The sequence below is a fragment of the Emys orbicularis genome, chromosome 11 (assembly GCF_028017835.1).
Source record: "Emys orbicularis isolate rEmyOrb1 chromosome 11, rEmyOrb1.hap1, whole genome shotgun sequence".
NCBI lineage: Eukaryota > Metazoa > Chordata > Testudines > Emydidae > Emys > Emys orbicularis.
The window spans coordinates 29,165,950-29,187,594 of NC_088693.1; the positions used below are offsets into that span (position 1 = coordinate 29,165,950).

The following is a 21,645-nucleotide window of genomic DNA, read 5'->3' on the forward strand; positions in this document are numbered from 1 at the left end:
CCCTTCTCATTGCAGGCTTTGCAGCTAGTTTGCTCGGAATACATCGGTTTTCCCCCTCTGACATACAGGTGCAGCAGAGGGAAGTGGAATCAGGGAGATACAGAGCGAGCGAACGAGCTGCACAAAGGTAAAACGGGACTGCATGTCTTTGTGTGGCTCCTGGTTTTAAGGGGGGCGGGGAGGGAAGGGAAGGTTCTGCCTGTTAAATAGGGAGCGATTGGAAAGTAAGGGGTTGCAAAAAGAAAAAGAGGAAGCATCTGAAAAAAGGGGAGTGAGGAGAGAAGCAGGAAGGGAAAAAAGAGGAGGTAAGGTAAGGAGAGAGAATAAGAAAGAGGAAGGGAGACAGAAAAGTGCAGAAGGGCAGAGAAACAGGGAAGGAAAGAGGCAGGGAGAGAGAGAAGAGTAGAAAAGTAGAGAGTGAAGGGGAGAGGCAGACCCTCGCCCCCTTGTGCTGTGCAAGCCTAGTGGTGCCTCCTTTCTGGTGACTCTGGCTAGCCCCTCCATATTATGTCTGCACTCCGAAGGAAATTCGGGGACGATTACCAGGTAGTGACCACCTCTTCCAGTGGCTCAGGCTTCCACCAGCAGCAAGCGGCAGCAGCTGCTCCTAGAAGAAAGAGGCAGCGGTTTGTGGACAAGAATGGTCGTTGCAATGTCCAGCATGGCAACTTGGGCAGCGAGACAAGCCGCTACCTGTCGGACCTGTTCACTACCCTGGTGGACCTCAAGTGGCGCTGGAATCTTTTTATCTTCATTCTCACTTACACTGTGGCCTGGCTCTTCATGGCCTCCATGTGGTGGCTCATCGCCTACATGCGGGGTGATCTGAACAAAGCCCATGATGATAACTACACTCCCTGTGTGGCCAATGTCTACAATTTCCCCTCTGCCTTCCTGTTCTTTATTGAAACTGAGGCTACCATTGGCTACGGCTACCGCTATATCACTGACAAATGCCCCGAGGGTATCATCCTCTTCCTCTTCCAGTCCATCCTGGGCTCTATCGTGGATGCCTTCCTCATTGGCTGCATGTTTATCAAGATGTCCCAGCCTAAGAAGCGGGCAGAGACACTGATGTTCAGTGAGCATGCTGTCATCTCCATGCGGGACGGCAAACTTACCCTTATGTTCAGGGTAGGCAACCTTCGCAACAGCCACATGGTCTCCGCGCAGATCCGCTGCAAGCTACTTAAAGTAAGTTCATGGTCCTGTTCTTGCCCTCTCCTTGGCGGTCAAACATCCTCATGAACCATTCATCTCTCCGTACAGCTCTTGTGCTGCTGTCTCCTTCGCAGAGCCCATCCAACTCCTCCTTCACTTTCCTCTTCTCTCCAGAACCTTCACACCATCTCTTCCTCCTCCTCTGCATTAACACCTCCTGCACATTCCACTGCTTCCTGTAGTCCTCATGCTGCCTCTTCCTCCACAGAGCATTCACATTTCACCCTTCACCCTCTCCCCAGAATTCTCTGACCTTTTCCTGCACCTTTCCCCGTTCCCTTGAAGCACTCACACTTTCTTCCACTTTCACCAACCTCCTTCTCCCCAGACCACTCTCAGCTCCCCTTCTACTTTCCCACCTCTTCCAGAGAGCATTCAAGATGATTTCTCCACCTTACCACTTCCGACTTCAATACCTTCCTCCTCTTCTCTCCAGAGCTTTTCCATTATCTTTTTTCTGCTTCTCCTTCCTTTCTCCTCTTTCTTTACAGCACTCTCAGCTCCATCACCTTCCTTCTGAGCTCTCCAATTTCCACTTTCCTCTTCTTTCTCCAGAGTTCTTGCATTCCCACTCTATCAGAATTCATCTTCATTCAATCATCTTCATTTTCAAAGCATTAGATTCCCAAGTCAGAGTTAACTTTTAAACTCTCCTCCATCCAAGTCAGTTTTTTAAATCAACATTTTTCTTTGTTTGCTTCTTTGTGTGTCAATCTTTGGAGTATCTTGCAAGCACAAGAGTATTTTCTACAGTTGGCCTTTAACTTTTGGTCTCTGCACTCTTTACACTATAGTTTGCTGTCAACACATTTCCAGTTTGGTTATTATGTCTATTCAGCACCGTAATATGTGTGCATTTTATAGACAGAATAGGTAGATTCCTGCCCTTAACATTATACAGCCTACATTTTGAGCTGTTAAGTAAACAGGGTCTATTTTTAAAGAAAGCAATCTCCATTCAGAATCTCTGGTTATTGTTTTAACTTTTGTTTTTGTTTTGTTAATTTTCTGGTGTATCTTTTTTTGAATAATATTGAGGGCCAGTCACGGAGATTTGTGCATATAGTTCATTAACTTCATGGGAGGCCTAATCTCAAGATAGTGGGTTTTAAAATTGTATAGATGATTTGTAAGGAAAACTGACCATTATACTGACATTTTAAATATAATTTAACATCCTTACATGATCTAGAATAAACTTAGATTCAAGTCAAATTTGGTCCAAAACCTAAAAACAATTTAAATATTTCTATGGTGCTCTACAAGAAAAATTCTGTGGTAAACAGTACATATTTTAAAATATCAACCTGAAGAGTTTGCAACTCAGACATTTCAGTATTTTTATAGGGCTTGATCTAAAATCCATTCGGAGAGACTCCCATTTACTTCAGTGGGCTTTGGATGAAGCCCCTAGATTATAGTAGTCTGCAAATGAAATTGACTAGAATTTGATTATAAATACTTATCCTCTAGAAAATGGATATTCACTACACTAAAATATTGAAAACTAAAAACATTTTTTTAAATATTCTCGAGCGTTATTGGTAACAAAGGTTAAGGTATTCCCCCTCTCCCAAGCCAAATTCTGCTCTCAATTACCCCTGTGGAAGTCCTTTAAAATCATGGCAGTTCCATAGTTTTAAATAAGGCCCCAATCCTGCAATTTGAAAAGTGTTAGCAGAGTCCCATTGATTTCCAAACAATGAGGCATATATGCCACAGTATGGTTAAATGTGGAGGCTGCAACTTTATTAAAACTTTGTAAATTACCTGGCAGGGCTATTCTAGAGAAGGTTTCAACTGGTCGTCAATGGCTCCAGCTTGGCAGACGTGAGGGTGGAAGTGAGGGCAATGCCCACTCCGGCCTGCCCAGGAACCCTGACTGGAAGCCAAGGTCCCAACCTCTTCCCCCCTCCTCCATGCAGGAGGTAGAAGAGATGAGGAGACCTCACAGTGTGTGAGACATGGGAGCGTACCCCTTTATCGTGCAATGCTATGCTTGGGGTCCTTGCCCAAGCAGCCCCTTGGGTTACATGGACCTCACTTTGGACCCTTTTGAGCCCACCAACTGTACTAGAAACTTTTAAAGTCATGACAGATGTTATTTAAACCCTAAATCTGGACCTCCAGGATGATGGCTGGAAAGTGAAAAATCCCACATAGAAATTTGACAGTTTTGTCATAGGGGGAAAAATCCCTTCCAGAGCCCGAAGAAAACTTGGCAATCAGCTTTTTCCTGGCATCATAAGAGATCTAGCTCACTAGAGAAGGGTGGGCCTGGAAAAGAGCCCAACATGGCTGCTCCCAAGCACCAAACAGACACAGCGTCCACCTTCTTGCTGCCCCGTAGGGGAGAGATAATCAGCTGGCCCATCCCTACCCTCTATGTCCAATGGCAGCAGCAGTAGTAGGCAGGACAGGCCCCTCCCCCCGCCCCACAGCACAGGGAATGGGGGTGGGAAATGAGAAAGAAGCAGCACCTTCCCCCTCTCCCATACACACATGCTATGGGGAGGGAGAACCTGGGGAAGTGCAGGAGCGGTGCCCCAGTTGCTCCTGCTTCAGATCTTTCCCTCTCCCCCCACTTGTGGGGGTGTCCCTGTTGCTCCTGGACCCATCAACGGTGCACACTGCCTATCCAGATGAGCACCAGTACAAGTGTCTCACTACACGGATTCAGTGGCAGGATTGTGGGATTTGGACCTGAACAAACACTTCCAAATGAGATTATTCTCTATTTTCAGTAGTATTTGGAGAACCAGGTCCATAGTTGCGTCCTAATTCACAGTAAAGTCTAACGTCCAAATATGGTGTTAGCCCACACATTGTCCTCAACTTCAGTGAATTTTTCATACGCATCATAGGATAGAAAAATTTAAAGAAATTATAGAAATTAAGTTGCTTCTTTATTACCTTGCCAGGATAATTTCCATAGATCAAAATTGAAATACTTAAGGGAGGTACTCTAACTTTCCCCCCTTGGCAGCTATTTTAGATATTTTTGATAACGAAATCAGACCTTAGTTATATATTTTCCATATCTGGTTAAAGGGGATTGTTTTCTATTATCAGTAGTTTAAATTACTAAAATAAATTATGTGTGAAATAACCAGGTTGGTGCTCATCTAAACTTAAGAGGGCAGCAAAATAAACCATGGAACTGCTTTACATTATTAGGCTCTACTGTCCAGTTAGAGGTCTGGGCTAAAATCAGTAGTCTACCTTATATTTAATTATTTTAAGGCGTTCAGCCCTGTGGTACATTTCAATAACAATGCTGCTCTGTGAATTAAAAAGTTCTCCCTTTGTGTAATTTTGGCATGCCCCTGCAAAGGGTTATAAAAGCTGAAGCTGCTTTTAGAACTTGCCATGATTTCACAAAACTTAGCAAATATTACACATCTGAGTGCATGACTCTATAATCACTTTTTATGCTTGGTTTGGAAGAGTGAGCCAGTCCATGAGTGAGATTTATTGTGCAAATTTGTTGAATATAAATATTTCTGTGAAGAAACTTGTGTTAGTATCAATTTAAATAAAACACCAAATGCATCGTAATATGTAGAAATAAAATCACATAAAACCAGGCTACAATTAAAGGCATTATATTAAAAATTGTACTTTAGAATGTTCATGCATACTGTGCCACACAAACAGTAACAGTATGAGAGTTTGTGCATTATGGTAATTTTGAACTGGATTGTGTCCCTGAGCTGACATGCATAGAGGGTGCTCTCCCCACACACATGTCTCCCTAGGCTTTGTGGAAATGTGTCCTTCCTCAATTTTTCAGACCTGGTGGAGAGCTCTCTGCGAGGATGGGGATATGTGTGTGGAGTGAGCTAAAGGAGAAGGGTAAGTTAGGGGCCAGAAAATGGCTAGAAGCTATGTACACTGACCCCAACTAGCTCTGCAGGGTATTCTCTGAAAAGTTTGTGAATCTCTCTTCACCATGGATCGTCCAACATGCGCAGGTTCTGGGAGCTGAGCCCAGAGCATGCTGGACAAAATTTGGCTCCTAGATAGAATTATTTGACAAAAAAATTCTGCAGTGAGAGTGATCTTGTAGGCAAAGGAAAACGTTAACAAAGAGTACTGAAATGTGTAAATAGTCTTTTAAAAAAGTTTTCCATTCCAGTATAGTACTTGGAAAATTTTTCACTGATTTGTGAGACCTATGTTGGATTTTCTTTGTTTGAGGAACACAGGACATTCATTTTAGAGGTTAGTGAAACATTGTTTTATCCCAAGACAAAGTAATAAGATTGGATTTTCAAAGTTATCTCTACAGCTGGTTTGAAGAAAACCTTCTATTAAGACGCTCATTTGATTGGAAAATGGCTTTTTCAACAAATTAGAATTTTTCACAAAAATGTAAGTTGTTGAAATATTTTTGTTTTTTTGCTGAAAAAAACCCCAAAAAACTCAAACTAAAAGTTCTGGAAAATGTTTGGTTTTGAGGTTTTTTGACAAAACTCCAAAAATTTTGAAGAATTTTGACAAAAGTGAAAACCATGTCATTTCTGTTGACTCCTTTATCTCCCCACTCCCTATCCTCTGCCTCAAATATATAAATATATATTTCCGAGTCTTCTCTGGTTAACTCTGCCCATCATCATAAAGTTCATTTGAGATCACTTGCAAACTACAATCCTATTGTTTAAAATAATGTAGGGGCCAGACTCTTATACTCTTGTTCAGATTGAGTAGCACCTTGACTTTGGTAGGACCTCTTGTGGAATAATGGATTATATCACAGCTGTGAAATGTAAAGATTCTGTAGTGTAACATTAGGGGTATCTTGACCCTAGTTCAGGGTACCAAGGGGAGCACAGTGATGAACATCATATGCAGGGTAGAGTGATTTCATTTCATATCATGATTTGGACACCCACAGAACATTCTACAGCTTTGACTAGATGTTCTTTGCCACGTGCTGAGTGGCTGTTTGCTCTAACCCTCTCCTTTCCCCTCCCTTACAATTGCTTCACCTCCGCTTCAATCCACACCTGCACTTCTTATCTTCTCCCCTGCCCTGTCTCTCTCCTTCCTTTGAATATTCCCTCTCCCTTCACTCTTCTTTCCATTTCAGTTTATTCCTCTTACCTAAACCTAACCCCCTTTTTCCCCTCCCTCCGCCCGAAAAAAAATTGTGGAGCTAACATGTTTGCCACCGTCACATTGTTCACTCTGTTTGTGTGTTATACTCTTTCCCTCACTCTGTATCTGTCTTGTCTATTTACACTGTACGCTCTTTGGAATGGGGATTGTCTGCTACTCTGTAGAGTGTCTAGCCCAATGGGGCTCCATTCTTAGTTCATTCTTAAGGCACTACTATAGAAGACCTTATTATTAATAATAAATTAGCCTCAGGCTTCGTCAGGCAAATTTGAAAATGTCATTGTAACATCATATTAAAATGTATGATGAACTAGATTATAAATGTTGGGTTTTTAAAAATGCAAATTAAGGCTCTGATCCTGGAAACATGTGAGTAGATAGGTAACTTTATTCCTATGAATACTTCAGTTGGACTCATAATGTGCTTAAAGTTTAAGCATGTGCAAAAATGTTTGCAGCAGTAGCCATTAAAATTGCATTTTTATTAAAACCAGTCTTCGTAGCATAAAATATTGTCATGTCAGAATAAAAGAGCTTCAGCATTAACAATGAAAAGTTATTTAGACTTTCAATATATTATCAGTTATTGGTGAACTTTTTTTATGCACATAGGCCAACATTTTCAAAAATAGGAGCCTAAAATTAGGATCCTAAACCCATATTTAGGGAGCTGAGGGTGTGATTTTCCAAAGCACCTAAGTGACTTAGGAGCACAAGTCCCATTGACTTCAAACTGCAAATCTTGATAGAGAAATATAGCCTGGTCTAAGTATTTCAGCCTTCTTGACTTGTGGAAGTTTAATGTATCAGAAAGTGGCAGATATAACATGGACTTTTCGCTTATTGGTTTTGTGTCTGAATTTGTTTTGCTCATAATAAGAGCAGCATTGAACCCTTGGACTTTTCCTTTTCACTACAGATGAGGATTTTAAGTGTGACACTTATTAGTAAAAAAAAAAAAATAATAATCTCCATGTAAATCTGAAATTCCACTAACATTTACTACCACGACTAACAAAATTCTACTAACACTACACCCAGTTTGGAAACTAATTAAAGAAACAACCACAAAACATCTACATTAGCAGTTTAAAGTGGTAAGAAGGTAAAGAACTAGAAACATGGAAATAAAAAAATCTGATTTAAATATAATCAATTTAAAAAAAAATCATTATTTAAAATGTTTTAAAGGTCACGTTTTACATTATTTTTTAAAAATCATGATTTTATCTCCATTGACCAGCTGCTGATCCATTAGGACAAGTGGCTGAGGAGGGACAGGGAATGGGTAGAACCATGGCTCTTGCTCCTTCAGCCTACTGAGTTGGTCGACCACTTGGGAGGAGGGCGCATGCTATGTATTGAAAGGGTGCAACAAATTGCTCCCCACTTCCAGTACAACCGGGATGCTCCTGACTCTATTCATGGGTTGGTGCTATTACATACTACTCCTTATTTGGGATGTACATATAATGCAGTAAAGCATCAAGAGGTTTGCAAGACTATGAAGTATCATGCATCGGAGAATACTGAGAATATCCTGGAAATCTCAGTAAATCAAAAATCCTGAGCTGAACCCTCTCAAGATCAAAAATCATGAAGCAGAGCTCAAAACCTCATGAGATTTGCCCCACAAATCATGAGATTTTTAGAAACATCATTAAACCATGTTTTTTTTAGTCTGTCTGTGACTTTTTAATTCCCCTCTACTCTTCTGGGTATGTGTGTGAGATAGTTTCAGGTTGAAAAGTCAACCTTTAATGCACACAAAATGCATGCCTCTTCCTGGCTGCTCAGATGGAGACTCCACTTACCATCTCCTCACCCCTAAGCTGTGGCAACTTCCAGACATTTCCTTTTAATGTCTTGACTCCCTTCTGCCTTGATGCTTCTCTTCTTCCCTGGACCCAGCAGCACCACTTTTTCAGCTCTCCCCCTCATTGCCTTGCTGCCCCCCAGGATTTCTGTCTGGATCCCAAGCAACACTGCGTTCCCCTGGCTGCTTTGGGAGGACTCCCCTTTTCCACCGCTACCACCAGGCTGGGAGAGCTGCCATCTGATACCTCCATCTCCCACCCCATCGCTGTTTTCTGCACCCTCTTCAACCTCCCTCCTCTCCCCATTCCCTCTGCCACTCCTAAATTTGCCTCCTTTTCTCCCCCCCTGTTCCCCCTGAGCATAGCCTTTATTAAGGACAGCCTCACTTCCACATACATCTGGACTGTAGGGAAATGGTGGCCATCTAGCTGGCGTCAGCCCCACTGGCAGTAATAGGAGATGGTGGCCATTTAGAATATTTATGAAAATTAATATGTTGTCAATGTCAACCTTTCATTATTTTTTCATGAGAGAGGTAAGTGAACACCCCTGAATTGCTAGTTATGATACAATGTAGAGAGGTGGCAATACTGCACTCTCATTCAGCTGCCCCTTGTTGTGATGTAGCTCAGCTGAGATCTCCTGTCCATCAGGGTTATAGGAGTTGCTGCTGCTGGCCACCAAGGGCTGCTGTATAACCTGCCAAGCAGGCAGCCAGGAGGCCTCCATACCTACTCTCTTCCTGGCTTCCCCTACTGGATCCAGGGGGAGATGCCACTGGGAGGGTTTAGGCAGTGGCAGAAGGTGAGGGGAAAAGCCCAGCTTTACCTCAGACAGCTCCATGCAGCAACCAACTATCCCCTACAGCAGGGGTTCTCAAACTGGGGGTGGGGTCATGAGGTTATTATATGGGGGGTCACAAGCTCTCAGCCTCCACCCCAAACCCCGCTTTGCCTCCAGCATTTTTAATGGTGTAAAATATATAAAAACGTGTTTTTAATTTATAAGGGGAGGTCGTACTCAGAGGCTTGCTATTTGAAAGGGGTCACCAGTACAAAAGTTTAAAAACCACTGCCCTACAGCCTTCAGCACCCATCTTAGCTACCTTAACATCCCCCAGACTTTCTGCAGCATGCACCCCCTCTTCCCCCCCCCCCCCACACACACCCTCATCCACGACTTTTGAGTTTTGTGTAGCTCCGTGCCCCACCTTAAGTGCTTAAGGCAGGTTGTGTTGCTTATAAACTGAAGTTTATGGTTGTATGCAAAGTATTTTCAGCTATTCAAAGTGCATACAAAACACAGTGGAGCAGCACCAATTTTGGCAGCTATTGATTTATATGCCATCGTGTTGTAACCATGTCACCAAGTTAAGTACAAGTCTGTTTTCAGTTGCATTGTTTTTTTACATTATTGAAGTGACCACAAGACTGCTAACAAAAACAATTCCCTTCCAAAAATGTCTGGTGGCACACCTGTATGTTTTTGGCAAAAACAGTGTTCCTTTGAGAAGCACAGATAAGGCTATTTGTACAGATGTGTTTTAGATGTTTAATTTGATTTGATATATTTACATAAAGCTCATTGTTTTGTGGTAGGATGTGATAGCAGAGGCAACTCACTCACTCCTATCTACGATGGATTTAAATTCATTGTTGTATTGGAATCCTGTTTTAATAAAATGCAATAAAATCTCTTGGGCTTTTCTCACCCCGCCCCCATATTTCACAGCTAAAACTTCAGGGCTATAAAATATAACCTGTGATTACATGTGAATCTGAAAAATGATTTTCTTAGAGACTGGCTTTGGGATTTTTGGTATAGTTTTAAAATGTACAGGACCAAATCCTGAGAGAGGACCGTAAAAATAAACAGGCAATTACATCACAGAACAAACATTTTACTGAGGGGTTCTGATGATGATATAAACTATTATGTTAAAACATGAGTATCCAATCTCAAAATGGAATTATAGCACTATCATTTAAAAATTAAACCGGATGCTTCAGAGTGCTGGACCTGTGGCTTTCATGGTTCTTGCTCTTCCACTGCTCCCATTTTGGTTAACCCTGAAATTTCATAGAGAATTCCTCATTTGTGTGTCCTCTCTATCTCTCTCAATTTCCCCTTTCTGACCCTCTGTTCTGCTTTCTATCTGGAAGGGTCTTTTGGTTTCAGAGGCTTTTAATATACAGCCGCCAGAGCAGATTCCTCTGCTGCTTAAAAGCTGGATCTTTCTCTCAAGGCAACCAGTATGACTTCCTCTGGTACCATAACTGGTCGGATTTTGTAATTCACTGCTATGCTGACTATAATACCATCAACACTACAATCCAAGGGCACATGTGTACATATCTATATATATATATATATATATACACCTCTACCCCAATATAACGTGACCTGATATAACACGAATTTGGATATAACGTGATAAAGCAGTGCTCCGGGGGGGCGGGGCTGCGCACTCCAGCGGATCAAAGCAAGTTCGATATAACGCGGTTTCACCTATAACGCGGTAAGATTTTTTGGCTCCCGAGGACAGTGTTCTATCGGGGTAGAGGTGTATATACACATACACACTTTAAATATATGCAGATACAGTTTTATTTTTGTAAATGTTTACAGTCCCAGTATAATTAATTACAGATGCCTTCTGAATTATAATAACAAAAGACATAATTAGAGGAAATAATACAAGCTGGATCTTGCCAACATTTAAGAATGTAACTCTATCAGTGTGTGTAATCCCCTTGATTTAAATAAGACTATCCATGTTAGTAAAGTTGCATGCAAGATCTGGCCTACATCAGCAATGAATAGTTTAAAAAAGTATTACAATATTACTTTAAACCAGAAACTTCATTTTGGTCACTTATATCAAAAGCTGGTATTGGCAGATGTGCCAGTTTTTGACTTACCGGTAGTTCACTTTTACTTAGAGAAAATAACTTCTCTGTTTTATAAAGTAAAGTCAACAATAAATTGTGGTTACCAGCAAAGGCTACAGTGATCTGTGCTAGCCAGCATAGTCAGAGCACTAAGAAAGGGAAATAAAGAATCAGAGCAACAGCAGGAGGTGGGAGAGAAGAAGGGAAAAATATGGCAGAGCAGCAGGAAAGAAGGTGTATTGAGTCAATAGGAAGAGAAGAAGGAGGATGATATATGGTAACAGAATTGCAAAGTGTCCTTTGTTACTATACATCATATGTAAATTAGTAATCCAAAAATTATATAAAGATTTAATTTTTGTGCGAGATCAGGGCTATATTAACAAATCATTTGCATTTCACTCAGTTTATTGCCCGAGCCACTTGATGAAATTAAGTACATAAAGTTGTTGTATTTAGTTATTGAAGGTAGGATAATTTTCTCTTTATAACCTGGTAATTTATGAGGTTAAAACTAATTGGAAATAAAATGGAAGATTCCTTCATATATTATAAGGCAGAAGGGACCATTGTGATCATCTAGTCTGACCTCTTGTATGACACTGGTGTTAGGACTTCCCTGAATTATTCCTGTTTGAACTAGAGCATATCTTGTAGAAAAACATCTTGATTGTCAAATGTCCAGTGACGAAAAATCTAACACAGCCCTTGATAAGCTGTTCCAATGGTTAATTACCCTCTCTTTTAAAATTGTGCACCTCATTTCTAATCTGAAAGTGTTCTGGTCTTGCTTAAATTTAAATTGTATACATGTGAGTAGCCACATGAGTTCTTACTCATGAAAGTAAGGCCAAGGGTCTACTTGTGTGAGTAAGGACTCATCAAAAAGGTTTTCCAGAACAAACCTTAAATGAGTACCATAAACTTGAAATCTAGTCAAATTTTAATAAATGTGCTAAAAGTGGTTTCTGATTCTATACCTGCCCTTGAATCCCTCTGCTAATTTTTGTGGTTTTTACCATCACATTTTCCTATTTAAAAAAACAAAAAACAAAACATTTTTCCTCCCATCCTCTGTTGCAGAGTAAATAATTTTCACAAACAGAAAGAAAACTGACAAGCTAACGCTCCAAACCTGCCTTTGCACAAGAGGAGTGCTGTGTCCATGCAGAGCCCATTGTAGGACAAGGGCCTGATCACATGTGAAACAGTAAAACTGACTGTACGCAAAATGCTGTCAAATGGACAAAATAAACAAAGTGGAAAATCACATTCTGGTCTGCAGTATTTTAACCAATAATTGCTACAATACCTAAGCTTACTGTAACTGAAAGAAAAACAATTTCCCCATAATTTTGAAATATGTACATTTGAATAATAGACACACAATGTAGCCTATAAAGCAAAAGTTTCAATTAAATCAGATTAAAAAGTGTCTTTCACAGCACTGGAATGATATTTCTCATCTTTATAGTTACAGCCATAAAATATGACCTTTTTTTTTGAAGTGTAAAACTCGGAAGGTTTGGTTAAAAAAACCGTAATGTTGCTGCCTTATACAGGTAGATTAAGATGATCAAAAATGGGGAAAAAAAAGTGGCAGTTGTCATCAACATTTTGAAATCTGTGAATTTTTCCAAACTGCTTTAAAATAGATTCCATTTGAAGCTTGATTTGCAGAATTGCCTTTGATATTCCAATTCTGCTACCTACCAAATAGCGTTCATAATGACTTGACATTAAACCTAGAAAGCTTGCATCCTGTTTCCCTTGTTCACTAACAAACAGAGTCATGCAAAAGAATAACATGAAGGAGGACATATGACCTGTTTTTGATAAAAGGCAGTTTTAGCTGTTTGTGTTAGTCTTGTGATATATTTTAAATATAAAACAAAGCATAGAGAAAAATTGAAGGGCTTGTCAGCATTGCCATGCAGTTTGAACTATGGGGCTATGAATAGCAATGCGCACCAAAGTGCTGCACTGTAACTCCCCTGTGTGGATGCTGCTGGCGCAAACTAAAAGGTTCCTAGTTCATATTAATGTAATCCTCTTCAAACTGTATTACACTAATGTGAACGAGGAACCTTTTCACTCACACCTGCGACATCCACATGAGGGAGTTTGAGTGTAGCACTTCGGTGTACACTGCTATTCAGGCCACCGTAGTCTGAACTGCAGGGCAGTGTAGAAGTGCCCTGAGAATCTATACATCATATAATAATAAACCCCACAGGCTTTATTTGCAACTTATAATTACCAGTGTACATTTAGATATGGTGACATTTACCCAGCTTCTTAAGAGACACAGAAGTTCCTAATACTGCAGAACTGCCATGGTTATGCTGCATGAGACAAGGAAAGAGGACTCCATACTCCTTGCATGCAATAGAATTAGGCTCCAGGACTGTGTTGTGAAGGGCAGTGTGGGTGTGGTGTTTTGGTGGCAGGCCTAGCTAGTGCGCTTGAGATTATACAGATGCTAGTTCAGGTGCTGAAATAATAATGACCTGCAAAGTTTAACTTAAATATGCTGATTTTTTTAAACAAGGTTTATTTGAGCTGAGACTTTGAACTTCAACGTTCAGCTCAGAATATTTTTACAGATTTGTTATGAGGTTCTTCAAATACAGCTTATAGGAAAGAAGTTGACAACCATTAACTACAACAACAAACACCACTCTCTACTCTGTGATTATGCAGTTATGCACACTATGTAGTTATTATAGAGTAAAATCTTTTAAGGGAATACTTTAAAATACGTTTTTTACCCACTTTTACACTGCCATTAAGCATTGTTAATCAGCTTCCATACACCTGTATTTCATTGAGCAGCCCATTAATACATTTAAATGCAGTAGATTTATGTAATAAGTTTATTATAATAGAAGGCCTATATGTGGCCTTGTGACTCTTTGGTCTTCTGGATACATTCTGTAGCATGCAGTGGTTTTATATTACATTTTAACATATATACACCAGTGGCAATAGGTTAAACTTGTAGGAGGGGCAATGCAACTCTCTGGCTGCACAGATACTCATTAATGGCCTGAATCTGCCACCCTGACTCTCAGAGAGTAGTCCCTTACATGTGAATAGTCCCATGGACTTGATTGCAACCACTTGCCTGATGGTAGCAGAGCTCTAATTAAGGGTACTTTTAAAATTTCCTTTCAACTGATTTTGTGGCTTTTCAATGAACTCTTGCTGTTTTTCTCTGGGGCCCCCTAGTCAAACATGCACATTTACACTCTGTTGCCTGAGCTATCCTGGGAGGAGCTGCCCCTGCATGAATACTTCTTTTGACTGAGCTGTTCTGTAAAATTAAGGCTGTGAATGAGCTGCAGAATTGGATTAAAGGCACATTTATTTTACTCTGATTTTATTTCCTAACTTTTCAGTGTGGCAGTGCCCCAGGTGTCCTGGTGGCAGAACCACCACTGATGTACACCCACTTCTGTAATTTGTGTTAATAGACATTTTGGGGCCAGGCATTTTTCCAAAGCTCATGAGTTAGTGAGCTGTAATTATAGTAAGATGTGTATCGTAAATAATTCATGCATGTTCTGTATGAACAACATTGGGTTTCTGCCTGGTTTTCTATAACATAGCTGCATAATGATTTGTTTGGATTTTGTCTCAGATGATTGATAGTGCAAAGTGTTGGCAATGATGTGAATTGCTGTCAGGCTGTCTCGAAAATTGCTGTACTAGCGGTGATTTTTTTCTCTTTTTTTCTGCATGCTTGTCTAGTCTCGGCAGACACCTGAGGGCGAGTTCCTCCCTCTCGATCAACTTGAACTGGATGTAGGTTTTAGCACAGGGGCAGATCAACTTTTTCTTGTTTCCCCACTTACGATCTGCCATGTGATTGATGCCAAAAGCCCCTTCTATGACCTCTCTCAGCGAAGCATGCAAACTGAACAGTTTGAGATTGTCGTCATCCTAGAGGGCATCGTGGAAACAACTGGTGAGTAAAAAAAACAACAACCCAGCAAAACATATGTTTGTATATAGTTTATAATTGTGTTGCTTTTTCCAAAGGTGAAATAGATTTTTACAATGGCTTTTACTCAATTGTAGTAGAATGTCATTAATGCATACAAGGTGACTGTACACCTATTTTCAAGTGAACTACATATTATTTGGGCGATTGTGTTGAAAACTAAAACGTATGTTTTATAAATATGCATCTGCATGCTCAAGAGGGTTGGTGAGCTAATAAAATAACAGTAGATATCTGTAGAAATTGATTCAGCTGCTCAGTTGTGCCTGTATCAGGCCTTTTGGAATGTAGAAAATAAATGACAGATGCATGCAGGTCTGTTCTCATTGCAGTCTTTACTGTAGAATAATGTATTTTATGTTTGCTGCAAGGTACATGCATGATTGTGTTGGAGTTACTAGTGGACAGACTCACCAGTAGGCTTGTGTGCATGCTAATAAGCATGACTTCAATGGGAGAATATTTAGAGATAATACATTTAGGAAAATATTCTATTTACTATTTTTTCAGTTCATATTTTTGTTTTTAAATATTTTTGTACTACCCAAATGTAATAGGGGAAAATGTTTAAAATAAAGAGAAACTTTTGATATTAGATTCCTTCTAAAGGAGAAAAGTACACTGTGTACATAAACAAGGGAGTATATTTTATGAAGAATTTATGCCATTAACTGTATTTTTAATCCAAACATACTGTTCTAATTCTGAACATTGTCCGCACTAATGTAATTTGAATACACCTTCTTCGGTTCCAAAAAATACCAGTTTTTTGAGAATGGAATATTGAATAATATAGGGCCATGAGCATGTGAACAAGAGTCAACATGCACAGAGGTTGTGGCAGGATAGAAGCCAGAGGGCCTAAGCTCGCAGTCCTTGAATAAATTCAGTACAGCTTCCACTGAAGTCAGTGAGAGCAGAAGTAGGTCCTCTGTCCTTATTTAACTAAAACTCCTGCTAACGTTAGTGAGTGTTTTGCTTGTGTAAAATCTTAAGGACTAAGACTCAGAATGTTTATATAAACAGAACTACTATGCATATGCTATTTATTAGAGATTGGTGATATTGGGAAAAGAATTCTGCAAATAATCATTGGAATTTTTAAACTTGCTTTGGCTGTGTTTTCACCCCCTTTTTAATTCAATGTTTGTAAATATTCTAGTCTTAAAATGGTCTTCATATTATCAAAAATAAGCTGCTGGGAGTAGGATCTTATTCTGCAAACCCTAACTCACATGAATTTGCAGGATCAGGAGCGAGATTTATAGAAGTAGGCAAAAGTGGGATAAACGAAGTGAAAAATAATATATATGGATAAAGCATGAAAAAATGAAAGAGCTTAGAGTACAATAGAGAGAATGTGAACAGAAGATAGAAGAGGAGAAGCTCAGAGAGAAAGCAACCCAATTCTTGAATTAACTGGTGAGAGATGAAGCAGAATTAGACTATTAGAGTTTGAGAATGGAGAAGAAACAGTGGAATGCAGCAGGGAAAGCAGGCTGTGAGAAATTAAATGGGAAAAGGATGGTACTGTAAGAGGACTAAGAAAGAAAAAAGGGAGGGCTGATTTCATACAAAATACATTTGGCATCTGCACTGTGGACAGTTTTTACTGTGAATCTATAGAGAAGAAAAATACAAGTGATACAAATAAAGAACTGAAATAAAAAGGCAGTGTAGTCTAGTTTCTCGTGCCAAACATATTACTTATAGGGATTTACCACATGTTCCTGGATTGAACAATAAACTGCGTTTTCACTAGATTAAGTGAAAATTAGAAAGTTTCTCTCTTGTCTTTTACATTTAAAAAAAAATCCTTCTCCAGTTTTTTCCTTCCTTTCCTTCCTATTATCCCTTCCCAAAAATATACTACAAGATAAAAATTAAACAAGTTTTCATTTTAAAAACTGCCCTGTTTTTAAACATTCCAGTTCTGATCTTCTCTAAGGACCAGATTGTCACCTACCTGGGAAAAACTGAGAGTTCCCACTCAGACTGTCTTCTGAGGTTTTTTTGGGGATGGAAGGCAGGATTTGCCAACACACAGACCTTGAAAAGGGCTTACCCCTCTAAATCTCTGGGAACCCCATGGATCTCAGCATACCTGGCAGAAGCCAGGGCTGTGTACATGGACATTCTTTCCTATGCACTAGTTTCTAGGCTCACTTATCTTGTGATTGCTCCTGAATCTTTCCTTGGGAAGGAGGTCAGTTCTTACAGTGGAAGGTGCTACCTGTGTAAGGTAACACTAACTGGTTCAGTATTATTTTGCCTGGGTTTCTGGGCTGATGATGCTGTGGAAAGGTTGTCACACTCTGACCACAAAGTTTTCACATAGAGAGGCTTCTGTGATCTCTGAGACCAGGAAACACTACTCAGCCTCTTTCACATTTTGGAGGGCTTCTCCACACCATTTGGGTTCCCCCCACAACACATAGCCTTAAATACTGCACGCTGACTTTTTTACTTATTGGATCCATTTACTGGCCTTTTTCAATGGTGTGTTCATTATAAGTTTAACTGAGATCCTTGGATCATCTTTCACCAGTGTGAGCTCTTCCTCGCTCCGAGGAAGTTACTGATGTAATGTTTTCAGTAAGGGGAGTACACTTGGCAACACACCCTACAGCCTTCATATGGTAAATTGAGGCTAATGAGGAACTCCCTTTCTGCTTTGATTTGGGGACAGCATCAGCTCTTAAGAGCATTTGGCCTTAAGAGCATAACTTTAAGGGAGAGGATCCTCTTTTGAAAATATAATTATGTTGCTATGACTTCTATTCATATAGATGTCTCTTCTGCAATGTCATCTAATGGTCACAGTTGAATCATAACAAAGACGCAGGAAACTGTAGTATCCAAACTCCTTTGGAAGAGTGACTGTATTTCCTCAATACAGAAATGTACAAAAGCAGTTCTAGGGAAACAATATGGGTTAGGACAAAAGTGACAGATTTCTCCGTCTGCACTAGCAATATGTGTTTTCATGAGGCTTCCCAGCAGATATGGTTTGAAGCAGGAATTTTTCCTCCACATTTGGACAGCAGGTGCAGCTTGATGTATGTTTACTATAATGAGTGTATCTTACATTGAAGAGTATCTCCATTATTCCAGTGGTATTCCTAACTAATATGATGTAAATGATGATGACTATGATTCCTAAGTGCCCTGCTGCCCACCTTCCATTATTGTGAGAGGTTGGGATATCTCCTTGAAGAACCAGGTAAGGGTTGTATAAAACCTACTCTTTAATTTTAAAGTTCAGTAGAAAAAAAAAAAGGGCCAAAAACAAACCAACCTTCCCCGCCCCCCGGTTTCAACCCTACAAAATACTCCTTCTATCTATGTTAAAAGTGATCTGCTAATCTACAGCTCAAACAAGCATTAAGACTCCTGGCCTCACTGAAATCAATGACGAAATTCCCATTGACTTCAATAGGGCAGGATTTCAGCTCAGGCATAACCTACTGCTACAGCTAGGTTTCTGCTTGCTCCTTTGTTATTTTTATCAGTTGCTTAAGCGCTTCCCTTAGCTGTTCAGCTCAACCCTTTTGATGATTCTGATCTTGAGAGTTGCTGAGCAAAGTGGATTGCAGCTGTATAGCATCTACCAGGATCAGTCCATACAGAATTGAGGAACAATAATTCCCATCTGGAAGGATTAAAATCTTCCTGCCAAACAACCCCTGGAACCATGAAAAACTGCAAACCACAAACATCATCATTGTATATTACAAACATTCCTATAGTAAAATTATAATCTGTGATGTATTCTGTATATTCTGAATAACAGTTGCAACAAAATGTTACCCAGTTACTAACATACATATCCCCAGAGGCCACATCTAAAGTCAACGTTCACGTTACTCACCCAGCTTTTGGGTGTACCTGGATCACATGGAGCCCCAAAGTGGAAGTAGGACACCAAAGGAAAATAGCAGTTTCCTGTGTCACTGCTTACTTTGTTAGTAATGGTTTTATGGTATGAAGAGGAGGATGTACTTCTGTATAGGTTGGCGTTGACACATATAGCAGTAAATGTATGAGGTGGCCTTGGAGAAATGCCATTCCCACTAACACACATGCCTGCTAAATTTTGCTGAATGTAATGTAACAGCAGAAAGGAGGATATAGGTGAAAGGCAGCAGCTCCACTCCCAGCTACATTAGTGGCTATAATATCACTAGTAACGCAAGAGGACATACCTGCAGGTGGATGGGGGTTGTGAAGAAACAACCTGCCACTTTTCCTTCACAGGACTCAGCCTGGCTAGAGCTTTTTCTGCTGTGGGTTTTGGGCAGCTTTCCTTGTCAGCAGTGTATCATCTGGGGGCTTATTCTAATTGCTTCTTCCCTCATGTAGTGTAGGAGCAGTGCCTTTAAGCAAGAAGTGGCCTTCTGGCAAACAACACTCTTGGGTGAACTGGTCCCTAAGCCTCAGCCCAATATACTCACTTACAACAAACTGACATTTTGTGCCTTGCTGAACAATGATGGCCCTAAGGGAGTGTAGGAAGACAAACAGTGCTAGTGTAAGCGGGTATATTGGAATGTCTGAGACAATTCCCTTTATGGTCCCTGTTTAAACATTGCTGTTCTTGGTGCCTTCTGTAGGATTGGCAGGCATGGACTTCACTCCTTCGTCCATGAAATTATCTCTCAGTGACCTGCAGGTTCCCAAAACATGATTCCACTGGAAACCCTCTCAAACTTTCAGAACCCTCCCTCAATTTAAAGCTCACCAGATTTCTTGACCTGTATCTTGGTGGGTTGTCCTGCTAACCTAATGATTCACATCTTTTAGGATGAGCGCTATAAACTGTAGGTATCATAAAGTGATACCAGTATCTCTGATAGAAAAGAAGACTACATCCTCGACTGTTACATGCATGTTTGCTGAATCATAATATTCAGAAATATTCTTGTTATTGCAGGAGGATTTGTAATGTTAGAAATAATTCAATTTGTTAACAAATGAATCCTTTTTTTGTGGAAAAATTAGCTTTTACATAATTTCTTCACCCTTTGGTCTCCCTCACACTTTCATATGGATTTCTGTGTTCTCTTGAGAGTACATTATTATTACCTTACATGATCCTTGACTAACAAGCCTAAACAGTGGATTGGAGCTCTGTATCAAGGTTGGCTTTTAGCTATCCTGGCTCTTGTATTATTCCACCTCTAAATATGTACCTTTACTATTAGGGAAAAATCTCAGTAATTTCATACAGACTGGGTTGATTGCCTCAGGAATGAGAGAAAAAGAATGTTATATAAATTGTTTCCTAAGGAATTAAATTTGACAGTTTTGGCAAGACAACATTTAAGTTAGGCACAGTAGATTCAAGGGGTAAGAGTAACCACACCACACAGGTTTCTTTGAAATACTGTATTATTATATACTCAATCTCATTTTCTCGTTTAGTAGTAAATATTATGTGAAATAGATTCATTTTATTTATATTTGTAGAAAGAGTATAGTATAAAAACTTGTTTTACTTTAATGTGGTAAAATACATATCAGGGCACCTTACTGGCTTTTGAAAACACACACATTATTGTAAATGTTGGCAACTAGGGCTAGAAATTGCTTCTAAATGCTAGCAGGTCTTTCAGAGTGGAAGTGGAGATTTCTGTAGGATTTTATAAATTTTGCAATCCTCCCTGCAGGATTTTTCAGGCAAAAGGCTTTTAGAAAACCCAGTCTTCTATGTTGTCAGGCTATTTGGAATCATCAATAAAATAGTGTTAGTTGCCTCCAATGTACTGCTTAAATGATGCAGGAATACTCAATGAAAGTTTTAAAATGTGCTGGCTCTTTATGAATATACACACTGAAAAGAGCATCAGGCCAATGGAATATTAAACAAACAGCTGGAATGGTTCCTGTTGTCTAGAACAAGAACTTAATTTTCTATTATATGCAAAGTAAAGCTTCTTTTCAGTTTTTTTCACATCTTGTGAAATTCAGTGATCAGGTCATTAAGTTTTGTGTTTGAATGAACCTGGTTTGCATGTCACACTAGATGGAACTAATGGCAATATTGGAAAACAGCTTGTGATATGCCTCATGTGACCTATCCTAATCAATCCTTGTCAGATTCTACAGATAGCACAGAACAACCTCAATGCTTGTGAATGTTTAGACGGGAAAAAAATTGCAATGTGTGTTGATGAAGTTCAGATGAACTTCAGCAGTTTTTGTGAATGGCATTGGTGGCAGAATTTGAACCAAAGCGTGTCCCCTCCCCCTCTCTTTTTTTCCCCTTTGATGAGAGTTTAAATTGAATCTCTCACAGGGCTCTAGTTCAGAAAAGTTTTGTTTTGTTTTATTTAGGCTGTGGCTCAGTTTAGATAATTTTTACTTTCACTACTTATCTATCTTTGTTATAAAATGTGTGCTTCTTCTTAATGTGACGTTTTTGCTGATTGAAACCAAATACTGTCTAACTGTTACAAATGTCTCCTCTCAACAAATACCCTTCAATAAAAATGAAATTTCATGACGTCCAAGAGTAGCTTTTCATGCTTAATACTTTCACCTCTGCTTTCATAGAAGTCCTTACTTGGTTGACGAAGGAGTTTATTG

At 39.7% G+C, this 21,645-nt stretch overlaps 1 protein-coding gene across 1 annotated transcript in view; it reads left to right on the top strand.

The window, feature by feature from the left end:
* Positions 1-507: 507 nt before the first annotated feature.
* Positions 508-21,645, top strand: part of KCNJ3 (potassium inwardly rectifying channel subfamily J member 3) — a 188,965-nt gene continuing 167,827 nt past the window's right edge. Inside the window, exons 1-2 of the mRNA XM_065413244.1 lie at positions 508-1,194; positions 14,805-15,021. Coding sequence (XP_065269316.1) covers positions 508-1,194; positions 14,805-15,021 — 904 coding nt within the window. The remainder of the gene's footprint in view (positions 1,195-14,804; positions 15,022-21,645) is intronic.